Below are 15,151 nucleotides of genomic sequence, written 5' to 3' on the forward strand. Positions count from 1 at the left end.
CACACACATTTAAAATAGGATTACAAGGTTTCTGATGTTACCTGCAGGCTTGTGAGATACTGGAACACACTGTAAATGTGCTCAGATCTACTTTATTGAAGAGACCTAACCGACAGTCGGAGTTGGGTTTTATAATTGCATCCCTTGAAGCCAGGTAACTGTGTTTTCATTAAAATGTGCCCAGCCTCTACTATGCAGCTACATTGCAAATCATTCATCTTTATTTTAGTATAGTGCATTCTGTGGATTCTCAAATATTTTTCTTCCAAGTGCTTTATGGTATGTTTTTTTTTTTTTTTTAAATTTCAATTTCCTTTCCAGTTCCTTCATTCTTGTGTGTAGCCTTGCTGCCTGTTAAGTTAGTAAGCTAGTTCAGATACCACAACCTACTGTGCATGGTTTGTGGTGTTGGTTAGCCAAAGGAACAAGATACATTTGCCTATGCAGAGGTGTCTGTTTGAGCACAGATATTCCCACAACACTGTTGTAGGCTGCAGTATCAACCTACTTCTCTCCTCACCGTGATCCAAGGAAGTCTTTTTATGGTGAAACTAAACAATGATTTTGGTTACGTTGAAATCCAAGCCCAGAGAGCTTAAAATGTGTTGGTAAAAGGAGAGAAGTATGTAACATTTACACTTGTTCTCTTTCCAGAAATGTGAAACTTTTGAATTAGAAAGGGAGGACTAATAGTCTTCTCAGTTCAGCTATATTTAGAAGACTGATGAGGCCTAGGCAGTTTGAATAATTAGATACATGGAACAAATGACATACCAATTCTAAGCTGAAAATACAATATTTTGATTTTTTTCAGGACCTGCTATAATTTGTAGACGACAGATTTAAAGAATGAAGATTTTTTTTCTAGATTTCTTACAATTTAAAGGAGAGCAGAGAGGAATATGTCTGTTTTCAAATGCAGCCTGCGCTTTCTGACTGCTATCTTGTACTTAATTTTTATTTCTAGGAAAACACTTATTCAGATAGATTGTATGACAATTAATGCTGAGTCTTGTCAGTTGCCACATATGCTACAGGAATCTTACAATAAATTAGTTCAAATTGAGAAGGACTTCTTTCATTATGGGCATAAAAACGGCAGTGCTGAGATACTGCTAGAATGTGCAAATATTCACAGGTAAGGTTATACCTCTGATGAAAAATTTTATTTAACTAGTCCACGAAGTGTATTGTTTACATTTTTACAGTCTAATTAAAGATGGAAAAGAGCAGGTAATATTGTCAGGTTTTATATCTTGGTGTTACACATCTATTTGCCTTCTTGATGTGTTCTGTATTCAGAAAAATACTGTAGAACCAAAAATGCTTTTCACTGAGGGCAGAGATAATCTTACATGGTACTAGTGATTTTTGTATTGTGTTTGAGGTCAAAACAAAGTATCAAGGTCTCCAAGTCAGCTTTTTGTCTTCCCATTTATAAAGGCATTTTGGCAGCCACACCAATCATTCTCAAGTATTTACAGGCTTTTACAATTCTTACTGTTGAAATGGTTCTCTAGAAATGGCTGTAATAGCAAAAGTGCAAAACACGGTATGCCTTGACTCCCAGCTGTTTCCAAGATGTCCCCTTAAAACAACGGAGATATGTTTTGTACCTGGCTATTCTGCCATTTTGCTCCTGGCCAATACATACTCTAGAATATTATCTGCATTTCTTATCTTTGTGTCTTGGCATCTTCTTGCATTGCAGCAGTACAGTTCCAAGAATAAGACCTTGAAAAAATAATGTGTGAACATTCACTTTTCCTATTTGAACATTTAGAAAACACATGTACAAAATTAATCTATTTTATCTATTAATTATTCTATTTAATCTATTAATCCAATTATTTTATTATATATGTTCAATAGTGTTGATACCATAAAAATAAACACTTTCTTACCCTCGTTCATTTGGGTTTATGTTTTGGTTTGTTTTTTTTTTTTTTTTCTTTTCAGGATGATTGCCAAGCAGGAAAGAAATGAAGAAGAAAAACATAGTCACTATCTAGATGCTTATGAATTAGCTCAGAGGGCAGTATCCAAAACAGAGGAAGTGTTTCATAATGTCTGTAGCTTATTTGCAGTTAATGAGGTATGGAGATGTATATATATTTTTCTATTGATGGAAAAGAAATCTAATTTAGTTGTACTGTTCACTCATTCCTGGATAGTTCCTGGAAGCCCCAAATGAGATTATCTTCCTGTAGTGATAGGCATTGTTTGAATATAGAAGGAAACATTGCATGCCAAAAGAATTTACAGTTTTAAAAGGGAAGAAGAAAAGCAGAAATTAGAGGATTTGTTTGGTCTTTGTCAATTTTATTTAATTCTAAAATTTATCTAATAGCTACAAAAGAAAAAGTCTAAACTTGAAGATATTTTTGATTCTCTAAATACCTCACAAGTTTAAAATTCTCCACAATAAAGCGTTTATTTCTCAGGAGAAAAAGAAGGTTACACAGAACATTATGTAAATTAAGAAAGCCTGTTTTCAAAAGAGTATATTTTGGGTAATGAAAGCCTGCAGCCTACTTTGCTTGTGTGTACCGTTATTATACTCTAGGATCCAGCTTTTTTTTCTGCTTTGCCTTTTCTAAAGAGCAAGTATTTTGGGCAGGTAGCAAAACCATTAATATTAAGATTCTGGTTTTATGTACTCATTTGTTACTCCTTTGGAATTAGGTATTTGCACCACATGCATAAAATATGAAAAGCAAAAATGCAGATGCTCTTTTTCTATGCGGCTACTTTGATTGCTTTGTAATATATTTGACATTGCAGGTTATCTTTTAAATTACTTAAATGTTTTCATAGCAGTATCTCTGATCTATTGAGGTGATATTGTTAAAATGTTTGCTTTGTTAGTTAAAAGAAATACAACATTCTAACTTATCGTGTAAATTTGCAAAAATATTTGAAATTAGAATTCTACTTTCCTTTCTTCTGTGTTTCAGACTACAAATATTAGTATCCCATTAATGAGGCAGCTAGCTAAAAGGAAAATAAATCTTGTGGAAATTCTTTTGGATATTTTTCATCTTGTTATTACTGAGAAAAAGCTTAAAAAACTGGAAGTAGCATCGTCTGATAAAATTGTGGAGGCATTCATCAGGGGAACTACTGAAGATGATGCAACAGAACAGGTAATACAAAATATTTAGTCCTATGATTTGTATATAAAAGATGTAACAAAGTTTCCCAGGGATGTTTTCCATAGCAGAACTTCTTCCATTACTGAGGAAACGTGTCCCCAGATCATTCAGGTAGTTTTGCAGCAAAGAAAGTTCAAGTGTGTGGTTTTTGTCTTGGGGATGGTTTATTGGGGTTCTTTTTTGGTTTTGTGTTCTTGGAAAGATTTTGTTTCTCAAATGCAGAGACTTAAAAACCACTAAGAGTAGCAGGGAAATTACTTGAGGCTTTCTAATTGACAGTTCTTTTTGCATTATTGTCTCTTCTTTTTAAAACAGTTGGTTTTAAGCAGATCTGCCTAACTGAGCTGATGAATAAGAACATAAGACATGCCCCACTGGAAGAGAACAGTGATTCTTGCCCATGATTCTGTCTCTGACAGTGACAATAGGAAATGCTGTTACAGGAGAGCACAGTATTCCCACCGTTCTCTGCAGCACCCTCCCCTTATCCCATGTTTCTCTCAGCATTGGTTGCTTATGTTTGCTTATGGATGTTACAGTGTACTTTTTTTTTTTATCAATTGTTAATGAATTATTATATCTATTAAAGACAGCTCATTTGTAGTTGAAAGTGGAATCACATTTAACAAGTGTGTTTGTATGTAAATATATATGCGTCATTTTTTAAAGAAGTATGTTTCTATATGTATGGGTATATATGAGCAAATAAGCATAAATATGTATTTTACCAGGACTGGAAGCGTATGGAGTGCACTGTGGGTCATATTACACTGGCTCAGTTAGCAAACGTGCAGCATCTTTCTAGAGGTTGTCCTGACATCAAATCCAAATGCCTATATCTCACTGGGAAAACTCTTCATTTACTTGCCATTAACGTAGATCCTGTACATTCAGAGATTTACTGGAAGCCAAATGTTACGGTATGCATTCTTTTCTGCATTTAAATCCATTCCTATGTGTAAAGTTTGTCTACCACAATATTTTTTCTGTACACCCTTGTATAACACTACTCTTTATTTAGAGCTAGGTTTTACATATTGCATGCAAGCCATAATAAAAATGTATACTGAACCAAGTAATTTCAGAAAAATGCTTCTGCTTACTTGCCATCCTCATGTAGATAATTTTTTGATTCGTTCCTGTGATATGCGAATTACAATGTTTTCAAAAGAGAGAGAAAAAAAATCATTGAATGCCTTAGAGGACTAGGTAGGTTGGCCTCTGAATCTATGCAGACAAGAAGTAATGACTTGTAGATTAAAAGCTCAGATTTGTAAGTTCTTTTGTGTTGTAGTAAGAACACCATGTAAGAAAAGAAAAGTTGATTGAGTCATTATAAATTCAGTGATAAATCAAACTGTTCAGAAGAAATTAACTGAGGACAAATATTAGAAAATCAAAATCTTAAAGGTTGTATGGGGGGGGCTTTTTAGTTTCTATTACTCATATTGTCATCATAACATCTTAAGAAATTTTGATGCCTGATAATATTGCTAAATCTCTCACCATCAAGGGATTAATACAGTGAGATGATTTCTTTTAAGATGAGTTCCATTTTCACCTAGACCTTCACAAAAGAAATGAAGCTAGCCATACTTAATGGAATGATTCATTATTGTTTTTTTTTTTATACTGTGATGGCTGTGATGAGTAGGAAGAAGCTAAATCAAACATTGCAAAAACTTTCCTGACCTCAGCAGAATGCAGTGAACAGGAAGTGACAGACAGCAGTTTACCGACCAATAAATGTCAATATGATAAGTATAGGAGGAAAATACAGGAATTAAAGGTATATTAGCATATTGGCTTGCACTAGAATTTGAATGCTTTCTTTTTATGGAATAATAGTCACCTTATCAGTTCTGTTTGAACTGATAATGGAAATGATTGTAACATAAATTTGATCTTACAAAAGAAAAAAATCTCCAAAACAACCCACCAAAACCCAGCTTTCCATCACTACTCTGCCATGTATCTCTGTCCTGCCCTGCTATACGTGCTGTGGGAGCTCCTGATTTGAGCTTTCCCACTTGGTCCCAAAAAGAAATAATTTCTCCTTCAGTGGTTTCCCACTGACTGAGCTTGTAGCAGCCAGGACAAGAAGAACAGGCAGCTTTCTCTCTGCTTCACAGACGTGCCTTTCTAAGGGAGCATAACATTTTGCAGACTGGGAACAAAGAAGAAAGAACTTCTATCACAAAATAGTTGTAAAATTCTTACAAAATTTGTTTTATTGTATGGTGAGCTGATCTCTGTTACCCACTGCAGTTCAAAGCACACTAGGAATTGGGAGTGTGCAGTTTGTGTTGCTACTATAATCAATAAACACCTGAGATAAGACATTTGTGGGTTTATTTGTATTTAATATAGTTAACTGTCAATGGAAACAACTGTACTGAGAATTGATAGAAAATTCCTTTGTTCTGAACGGCTCATATTGCCTGGAATTTAAATACTGTTCTGCTAAATATACATTTTATATTAAAGAAAGTATCTTATGAAACACTTTTTAATGTTGTATAACAGATATTGGTGTCTGCTAAATAATTAATCATATTTTGATCATACATTAAGTAAATGCCTTAAAAAGGAGAAAAAGTAATACTTATCTTTTCTAACACACTAGTAATCTGTATACATCTAACAAATACTTAATGCATATTTTAATATAAACCTTTTTATTTTTATCATCTAGAAGGAACATGGGTTGGCTCAGAAATATCTTTCTCAATCCAGTGAAGCTTTGCTACAGTGTATGGGTATTGCATTCAGTCACAACATTACTGATGTACTGGCTCCTGCTAGTTTTGAAATGGTTGAATGCTTTCGACAATTTGATCCAGTTTCAACTAGCCAGTTTTTGGCGCTTTATCAGGTAATGCAGCTTAATGTATGGTGCTTCTTTCCAGTATAAAAAGGGTGTTTTAAGTTACATAAGCAAAAATGTTCATTCATATAGCCTGAATATTGGTCAGACAGAACACAATGTATGGATACATGTAAGAACTAGCGAATAATACAGGTAATCAAATATATGAGTAAAATGTTTGATCAGTAGCTTTTTAACAATTCTAGTATCTGTTGTGTTTGACTTGATGTTTTCATTGATGATTGCATACTTGAAAAGATTTTAATATGAATAAATTACTATAATGTGATTAGCTAAGACAAGACATTACCACAAAATACAGTTTCATCCTTCCCTAACAAATAATTTCAAAAATGTTTCTCTGGATTTGTTCATTCATTATTTTGAAGTAAATAGGAAAGGTTTACATTCAGTTTGTCAAAGCAACACCTACACAGTGTGGTCCCATAGATGGCTTGAAGGTATATGAATCATTCATGTGAGTATGTGCCTTCATCACAGAGAGGATGAGGAATGGCTGTAAGGCTTATATTCCCTACATCAGGAACAAGGAATACATACTTCCTACACCATCATCTCCATTGTAGAAATACAGAAATGCACCTTATACTAATTTCCTTCCTGCCACATCAAGACAATTGCAGGAAATTATGACAGACAGTAAGCACTTACCTCGGTGTCAACACTTAGATTTGCAAATACCTCCACCCATGGGTAGAATGGACTAGGTAGGTCTTTTGATAAATCAGAAAACAGCTAATACGGGGTTTTGTGGTTCAGTCTGTTGTTCCTGTACTCCTGCAGCACACCATATTATTTATGGTTTGCTGTCGTACTTGTTAGTGAACAAGCTAAGTAGAATGCATATCAAGCCACCAAAACCATGAGTAGTCATGTCTTTTACTGGGAAAAAAAATCTGCTAATTCATTTACTATCCTGTCCAGAAAGGTTTGTATTAAAAAAAAAAAAAAAAGAAATTAAAATGTCACTCCATGTCAATATTGAGCCTCCCTTTGGAATTTTTGATTAGGTTGACCCGAATTGCATATTTTTTTAATGTGACAGCTGCATTAAAAGGAAAAAAAGAGATGCTTTAGCTCTTAGCAAGCTTTGGTTCAAAGAACAGTATTGGTATGTTTGCTGAAAGAAAAGTATATAAAGTCTTACCCTTTATGTTGCTCTTTGTTGGAAGTCTGTTAAAATGTGTGATGTGATGGCTATACAGTAAAAGGCACAGAAACACAGAAAAGACTGAACTTACTTGAAAAGCTGAGTTCAGAACACGGGCATTTACCTTTCCATGTAGACCTTAGATGACTAAATGCAGGAACATGGATGATAAATGTAGACAAAGAAGTCATTTCTAGCTAGCCGTATTTAAGAAATCTTTGTAAGTTATTGCTAGACTGTTTACATTAGATTGTGAACACAAATAGTAGACAGGCTTTTGCTAATCCATCTCACTTTTCAAGCAAGAGACTTTAACATATATATATGTTATAACAAACATAGAGTATATATGTATTTATATTATTTTTGTGAAGGAAATTAAATAGATGTAAACATTTTACAGAGCTGTTCAGCGTCTATGATGATGAAGAGTATCCTTCTAACAGCTACATCTAACACCAGCACCTCTCAGCTGGCAGCATTACTGCATCTTCAGAATCATTTAAAACATAACAGAAACACAAGTGATCTTCTAAAAAATGTGGAACAGCAACTGACTGCTACTTCAATGGTAAGTTTTTGAGATGTGCTACTTATTAGGGGCTTGTATGTATGTTATATAAATACAGAGACACACATATATATGTATACATACATATATATACACAGAGAGAGAGAGAGAGATATTGTTTCAGTTCTTCCTGGGATTAAATAATATTTCATCTGTTTTCTTTAAACTCTATTAACTATTTCGTTTTCTTAATTTGAGCCATGGGTTGACTTGGTCGTGAATCGAAAAATGGTGGTGTTGGGTTGATGGTTGGACAGATGATCTTAGAGGTCCTTTCCAACCTTAATATACTAATATACAACCTTAATGATAACTAGTTTTTACTTTCATTAAAAAATAATCCAGCCACCAAGCCAGGAAACATGAAATTACTACTCTACCCTTAATTGGTTTAGTAATTTACCAATTGGACTTGGTAGTGTAGGTTAATGGTTGGACTGGATGATCTTAAAGGTCTTTTCCAACCTAAACGATTCTGTGATTCTATGAAATACATTTTTATTAGTGTGGTATCTATTGTCCCGTGGTTTTGTTTATGCTAGGTTATCTGTGTGGCATGAACTATGTAATTTAAGTCAGAAGTGAGATTTTAAGGGTGCAATTCCAGTTTGTCTTACAGTTACAGTTTGGTATAGCTAGATGTCAGAGCTGTGCTATCTACACACTTGAATCATTAATTCCATGTGAGTCTCGCCCAGTCCAGCTGAAGATGCCGTTGTAAAGGACCCTTGCAACAGAGACTCCTGTCACGGGACAGCATCCAGTCATCCTGTTTGAGATACTCAGGTCCCCATGCAAGTGTTACCCTATGGAAAGAGCCTGATTTTCTTCTTTTTTTTTAACAGTCTGTCCATGAGTCTGGGCATCAACTAAGCCATGGTGTTGCAAACTGGGTATTTAAAGAAACCAACCAGTAAAATGTAATTCATGTAATTTGGTAATTTGTAGTTCTGGAGCAAATAATCGATAACCTTTCTGGGAGATAAATACTCTGTCTTTTGGTCTAAGCTGGCTGAGAACTGTGTATTCTTCGCATGTCTGAGATCTAAAAGTGGATACCGAAACTGAGATTGGAAGACCCTAGGTTAGAAACGAATGAAATTAAAAACTACCAGCAAGTTAGATACAAAGTATTAGCTGTAGGCTGGCAGGCTTTAAGCATTTACAAAATGTGGCAAGCAGAGATACAGTACAGGATAAGGAAAATACGTGTTTGTATGCTACTGTTTTTGCTTTTCTCTGTATGTACTGTGTTATCTTATTTAGCAGAAGGAACAGGATAATATTTTGTTTAGAAGCCACTGTTTTTGAGTTGCTGTAATTATCTAACTGGTAACAGATACCCTAGCTGAAAACATTCATCAAAACCCACCATGTCTGTACCTGTTGCAGTAGCTTAGGAAAGAAAAGGTGGCAATCGAGACATCTGTTCATGGCTGTATTCTTGAACTGCATGACTCCAGGCAGCGTGAGATGCAAGAAGTCAAAGTGATCACTGAAGTAGTTCTCTCTGAGAGTATATTAGTGTTTTTTAAAATTCAGTTGAGATTTTTAGTTCAGATCAGGAATGCACTTTCAAAGTGAATCTCCCAATTGTCCTTGGTTACAGTGCTTTGATTTGCATCATGGTGCAGTGACTGTATGATCTGGGTTCCTCTCAGACAAAAACTGAACCGGATTCTCTGATGCGGTCAAGCCACATTGAGTGGGTGTTCAGTCCAGGGGCCAGTCCAAAAGTACTCTGAAGTAAAAATAAGTGAAAAGTGTACAATGTATAATTTTGCTCCTGATGATCTGTACCACTTGATAATGTAGGTATACCCAGAGTGTACCCAGTATGCTTAAGCACATAAAACGTCAGTCTGCAAAGCACGTAAGCACACGTGCTTAAAGGCAGCAGTCTCAAAAAACATTTATGGCCCTTTCTGTATTAGGACCAGCTTTTCATCTGGAGTCAGACTAGGAGGTTTTTGGTTGGTTTTGGTTGTATTTTCTCAAAAAGGGTTGTATATTCTTAGGTACAGTATTTTTGTGGTGGGTTGACCTTGGCTGGTTGCCAGGTGCCCACCAAGCTGCTCTGTCACTCCCCCTCCTCAACAAGACGGGGAGAAAATATGATGAAAAGCTTGTGGGTCAAGGTAAGGGCAGGGCTATCAGCCACCCCTTACTGTCACAGGCAAAACAGACTCAACTTGGGGAAATCAATTTATTGCCAATGAATAACAGAGTAGGATAGCGAAAAATAAAACTAAAAAAGATCTTCCCTCCCCTCCCCTTCCTCCCAGGCTCAGCTTCACTCATGATTCTTCTGCCTCCTCCCCCTGCCACCGAAGCAGCACAGGGGAATGGGGGTTGCATGGGGTTCCTCCCGTGGGAGGCAGTCCTTCATGAACTTCTCCAACATGGGTCCTTCCCACAGGCTACAGTTCTTCACAAACTGCTCCGGCGTGGGTCCCTTCCATGGGGTACAGTCCTTCAGGAGCGGACTGCTCCAGCGTGGGTCCTTTCCATGGGGTACAGTCCTTCAGGAGCGGACTGCTCCAGCATGGGTCCTTTCCATGGGGTCCAGTCCTTCAGGAGCGGACTGCTCCAGCATGGGTCCTTTCCATGGGGTACAGTCCTTCAGGAGCGGACTGCTCCAGTGTGGGTCCCTTCCATGGGGTCCAGTCCTTCAGGAGCGGACTGCTCCAGCGTGGGTCCCTTCCATGGGGTCCAGTCCTTCAGGAGCGGACTGCTCCAGCATGGGTCCCCCGCAGGTCCTGCCAGGAGCCTGCTCCAGCCTGGGCTCTCCACAGGGTCACAGTTTCTTTCAGGGCACATCCACCTGCTGTGGCATGGGGCCCTTCCCAGGCTGAAGGGTGCATATCTGCTCCACCGTGGATCTCCATAAGCTACAGGGGACAGCCTGCATCACCATGGTCTGCCTTCACCACGGGCTGCAGGGGAATCCCTGCTCCGGTGCCTCAGCACCTCCTCCCCCCCCTTCACTGACCTTGGTGTCTGCAGGGCTGTTACTCCCACATTTGCTCAATCCTCTCTTCTGGCTGCTGTGCTGTGTTTTTACCCTTTCTTAAATATGTTATCATAGGGGTGCCACCAGTGTTGCTGGTGGGCTCAGCTTTGGGCAGCGGTAGGTCTGACCTGAAGCTGCCTGAATCTCTCTGTCCAACACGGGGGCGGTTCCTGGTGTCTCCTCACGGAAGCCACCCCTGCAGCTCCCTCTGCTACCAAAACCTTAGGTAAACCCAATACAATTTTATACAGTTCCTTTTGGTGAGGTGCCTATTCTTAACAACATTGTGAAGGACTTTTACAAACATAAATGTTACAATGAATTATTCTGCTTATTCCTTTGCTAATACTCTGCTAGAATTTGATAGCATTTTAACTTCCCAGATAGTGTAGTGGCCAAAAATGTCATGTTGTTATGAAGAGTGAAGTTACAGTAGTTGTAATTTGTTTTAAGTAATACTTACAAGTTCTTCTGCACCACACAAAAATCACAATCACAGGATGGTTGAGGTTAGAAAAGGTCTCTGACGGTCATCTTGTCCAACCCCCCTGCTCAGGCAGGGCCACCTAGAGCCACTTGCCCAGGACCAAGTCCAGATGGCTTCTGAATATCTCCAGGGATGGAGCCTCCTGTCCTGGCAAATCTGCTGAGTGTTTGTTTAGGCTTTTTTTTTTTTTTAATTTTAGCACCTTCTTTCCTAGAATTATTACCAATTTTTTGATGAAAGAACTGAGATTGGAGTTTATAAGATCTATGAAAATAATGCTATTTTTGAATTATTGTACAGGCATGGAGAAATCTCTGTATTCCTGTTGAACATTTTAATATAATGGATGCATTGCCATCTAATTTCTACATAATTATTCTCCAGCATTCAGAAGACAGGTACAAAATGTCATAATTTGGTTTAGCATTCTGTTTGTTACAAATGTCATCTTTTTCTCACCTGTAAATAATCACTGTTTTGGTTGTTTATTGCCTTTTACTTCTAATTTTGCTGGACTTGAATTTTAGGATACCGAACAAATTAATACATAAATAAAACTGCCTGCAGCTCAAAGATGTACGTTTTTCTGTACTTTTGATTTCCCTAATTACCTCTTAAATCTCCAGAGGTCACTTGAAAGGTTTCAGGCTGTTCTTAGTATCCTCCTAAATTCTGTTAATAGTTTCCAGCTCTTATTGCTTATGCTCTTGAAAATGTTAGGAGGGGTCATACTTAGCTTTATAAAGCCACAAATGATGTCATTACGGTAGCCTAATTAGTGACAACTCATAAATTGAGCTATAGCAGCTGACTATGAGTACCTTCACCAATTGTGAAAAGTCTTAAACAATTGTCATAGAACAAATAAAAATCTACCTTACTGGATATATAGCAATGAAACAACTTTTCTTACAGCTCTCGGTTTGTTCTAGTTAGATTTTGAAGGTTTTGCACCCCAAGGTGGGGGTAAATACTGCATCTTGAGAGTATTTGTGAACACATTAAATTAGAGGGTAATAATTACTCATCTAATATACTTGCTTCCTATAAACAAGGCTGAACAGACAAATAATCTGCTCAGCAGTTTTCTGCTTTCCATAGATCAAATTTGTACAGTTCATTGATTGAGATGCCAAAAGGAAGCACTGCACAGCAAAAAGGAAAACCCACTCTGCCGATGGGTAAGTGCATCTTACATTTAAGAGATAAGAATCATTGCACTGATGTTATGAGAAGGCTCATATCTTTCACTGTTGCAGTCAGTAAAATTTTAAAATAATTTTTGAAATAATTGTAACTCCTATTAAAACCAGAGGAAAGTAAATACCTAAATACATGTGTTTCATTATCAGATATAATGCATCTAGTCACAATTTAGAGAATTTTTGTTTATATTTGAAGGCTGAAGTTGTTACAGATAAATAATTGTAGAGATTTTCTTCACTGTACATTTCTGTATATATTTTGTGCTAAATATATATATAAACAGTTATTTAATTTTCAAAGAATACCATGGCTTTAGAAACTAATGGTCTCTGTACAATCATTTCTTCAAGTACAAATACGATGTCTCAAAAAGATTCTTAAGATGGTGTTATCCTCCTTTTCATAGTGCGAGCTAAAGTTTCTCGATTTCCTGTGAATCCGGATACATTTTGTATTTTGTTGGAAAAAGTGCGTCTTTACAAGCAGCAAAAGATGAAGAGCCATTTTAAACAGACTGTCATTCAAAACTTGCAAGAGTGTGTCTCCAAAACAGATGTGGTAAAATATTTCATTACCTTATATTTAAAATAGGGTGAAAAACATGTACTAAAAAACTATCATAAACACTTTATGCAGAATTTTCAGTTTATTGCAAGTGTAACATCCCTAGTCTTTACAGTTGCTAAATGCCGTGTATTCTGCTTCAAAATTTAATCTTACTGTGTTATTCTGTTACTGTTTTCAATGTCATTCAGCAGCTTTGAAATGTTCAGTAGTTTATCAGAATTGAAAATTGATGGAATTGAGATCAATTTACTTGAAAATATGCTGTACCTCTAAGATTTGCATTTGCAAATGTACATTGCCTTTCATATCACACAAAAGCCCCAGCTGTCCCAAGAAAAAAAAAATGGAATCATAGATCTCAGTCCTTCAATCAAAATAAAATTATCTTAGCCAGATTTATTACCTATTTCCAACACAGAAAAGTTTCTTTCTAGGGCACGCAATGTCTTTTGCACTATAGCTGTTTATTTGGATGCAGTTGATCCAAGTCTGGTAGTCACAAAATTTTGCTTCAAGGACACATTTCACTGGAATTTCAAGTCTGTAGCTATGAACACTCTTAAATTCTAGATAATAGAAGTTTTCTGTTACTGCAAGAAGGTTCAGTCATTTAAGGACATTGTTTTTCACAATCAGTGAACACAAGTTCTGTAGCATAAAGGTACACTGGAAAAGCCTGCAACTTTCACATAAGCTTTTAAGCTGCAAGGTGACAGAAAGTTTTCTATGCATGAAATGTGCAAGTCTACATCCTAGCATTCTAATTTACTTTAATTTTGGCTCCATTAGATAAAATTCAGGTTTTCCAATATCAATCACAATTCACTGTTAAATATAGCATATTAACAAAAGCTGGTATAGACCTATTTCCATCATCAGTATAAAGTTAAAAAATACAGACCATACTGAATTTTCTGTACAAGTTTTCCTTGTTTTAATCACATAACTTTGACACATCTGGTTCTTGAGTTATAATTCTGTTTTATTCATCATGTTAGCTTTTTTCAGTTAAAATACCAATTATTGCAGATGGTTGAAGTTTGGATCACTTTTTCTCTTGTTGTAATGGCAAGTTATGTAAAGATTGCTGTAGTTGCATAAGTAAAGAAAAAGGTGATAAGATAATGTCAGGTAGAACAGACGAAAAAAAGAAGTGGCTTAGGTTTTTAAAATGCATTACAACTTTCAATAATTTTGCATGCAACCTGCACAGAGCAACACAAACGGAGCTTTGGGCGGGAAGTCTGTTCATTAATACCAACACTCTTTGCCATTTAGTTGAGCTCTTTTTTCCAGTTAGTGTTTTTGTGTCCATCTATATTGGCTTTTAGGAGCTTCAGTTTTTAGTGTCGTCTTCTCCTACATGATTCTATTCTCTCCTTATCTATTTTCTTCATTCTGTTTAGTTTTTTTATAAATTGGCTCCACTGATCTCTGCATAGGCTTTCATTTGCTGCTTCTACATTCATCTCACAGTTTCTGTTTACTTCTCAAAGTTGTCCTTTCACAATTTCTTCCTGTTATTTAGCGCACCACATTATCTTTTCTTTCTGCTAGACTTCCCTGCCATTCCCCACTGAAATTGCAGAAGTATATTAATCACTTAAATAATAAATATTGACATATTGTACTGATTCCTATGTTAGAATATTTTGCAAAATGCTGATAGGAGTAATGTTTTGAAATAAAGTAGTTTTGAAACTGACTTTCTATATTTATATTTTCCATTTTATGACGTTTCAAATTATTTGATTTAGCCTCTGATTTAGCATAATACACCCTCCATCCTTGTTAAATAGCATTTTGTAAGTATTCTGGTTTTTGTTGTAATGTATGTGATAGACTCCGACAGAGAAGGTGTATGATAACGGACGCAATTTGACATCAGATTTCTCTGAAATACTAAAAATTATGGAAGAATACCTGAAACCGGTGCTGTCACAGTTTGATTTTTCTGATATCAGGTAAGACATTTAGACTTGTTTTATCATCATTTGTGAAAATAGAACAGTGACTCAAGTCCTACAAATATAGGAATGGTTTTAGCAAGAATAGACCCTGTTGAATAAACATTTAGATCTTGAAGGACAGTATAGGCAGGGTATGCAAGAC

The 15,151-nt window shown here is 36.3% G+C and overlaps 1 protein-coding gene across 1 annotated transcript in view; it reads left to right on the top strand.

Moving 5' to 3' along the window:
• CFAP46 (cilia and flagella associated protein 46) overlaps window positions 1-15,151 on the top strand; it is an 88,458-nt gene that overhangs the window by 57,675 nt on the left and 15,632 nt on the right. Inside the window, exons 37-48 of the mRNA XM_075717830.1 lie at window positions 48-154; window positions 968-1,138; window positions 1,960-2,095; window positions 2,958-3,146; window positions 3,887-4,075; window positions 4,810-4,944; window positions 5,851-6,030; window positions 7,599-7,766; window positions 11,567-11,664; window positions 12,368-12,447; window positions 12,879-13,030; window positions 14,882-15,003. Of these exons, the coding sequence (XP_075573945.1) occupies window positions 48-154; window positions 968-1,138; window positions 1,960-2,095; window positions 2,958-3,146; window positions 3,887-4,075; window positions 4,810-4,944; window positions 5,851-6,030; window positions 7,599-7,766; window positions 11,567-11,664; window positions 12,368-12,447; window positions 12,879-13,030; window positions 14,882-15,003 (1,727 nt within the window). The remainder of the gene's footprint in view (window positions 1-47; window positions 155-967; window positions 1,139-1,959; window positions 2,096-2,957; window positions 3,147-3,886; window positions 4,076-4,809; window positions 4,945-5,850; window positions 6,031-7,598; window positions 7,767-11,566; window positions 11,665-12,367; window positions 12,448-12,878; window positions 13,031-14,881; window positions 15,004-15,151) is intronic.

This window comes from Pelecanus crispus, chromosome 10 (assembly GCF_030463565.1).
Source record: "Pelecanus crispus isolate bPelCri1 chromosome 10, bPelCri1.pri, whole genome shotgun sequence".
In the NCBI taxonomy this organism is placed as follows: Eukaryota; Metazoa; Chordata; class Aves; order Pelecaniformes; family Pelecanidae; genus Pelecanus; species Pelecanus crispus.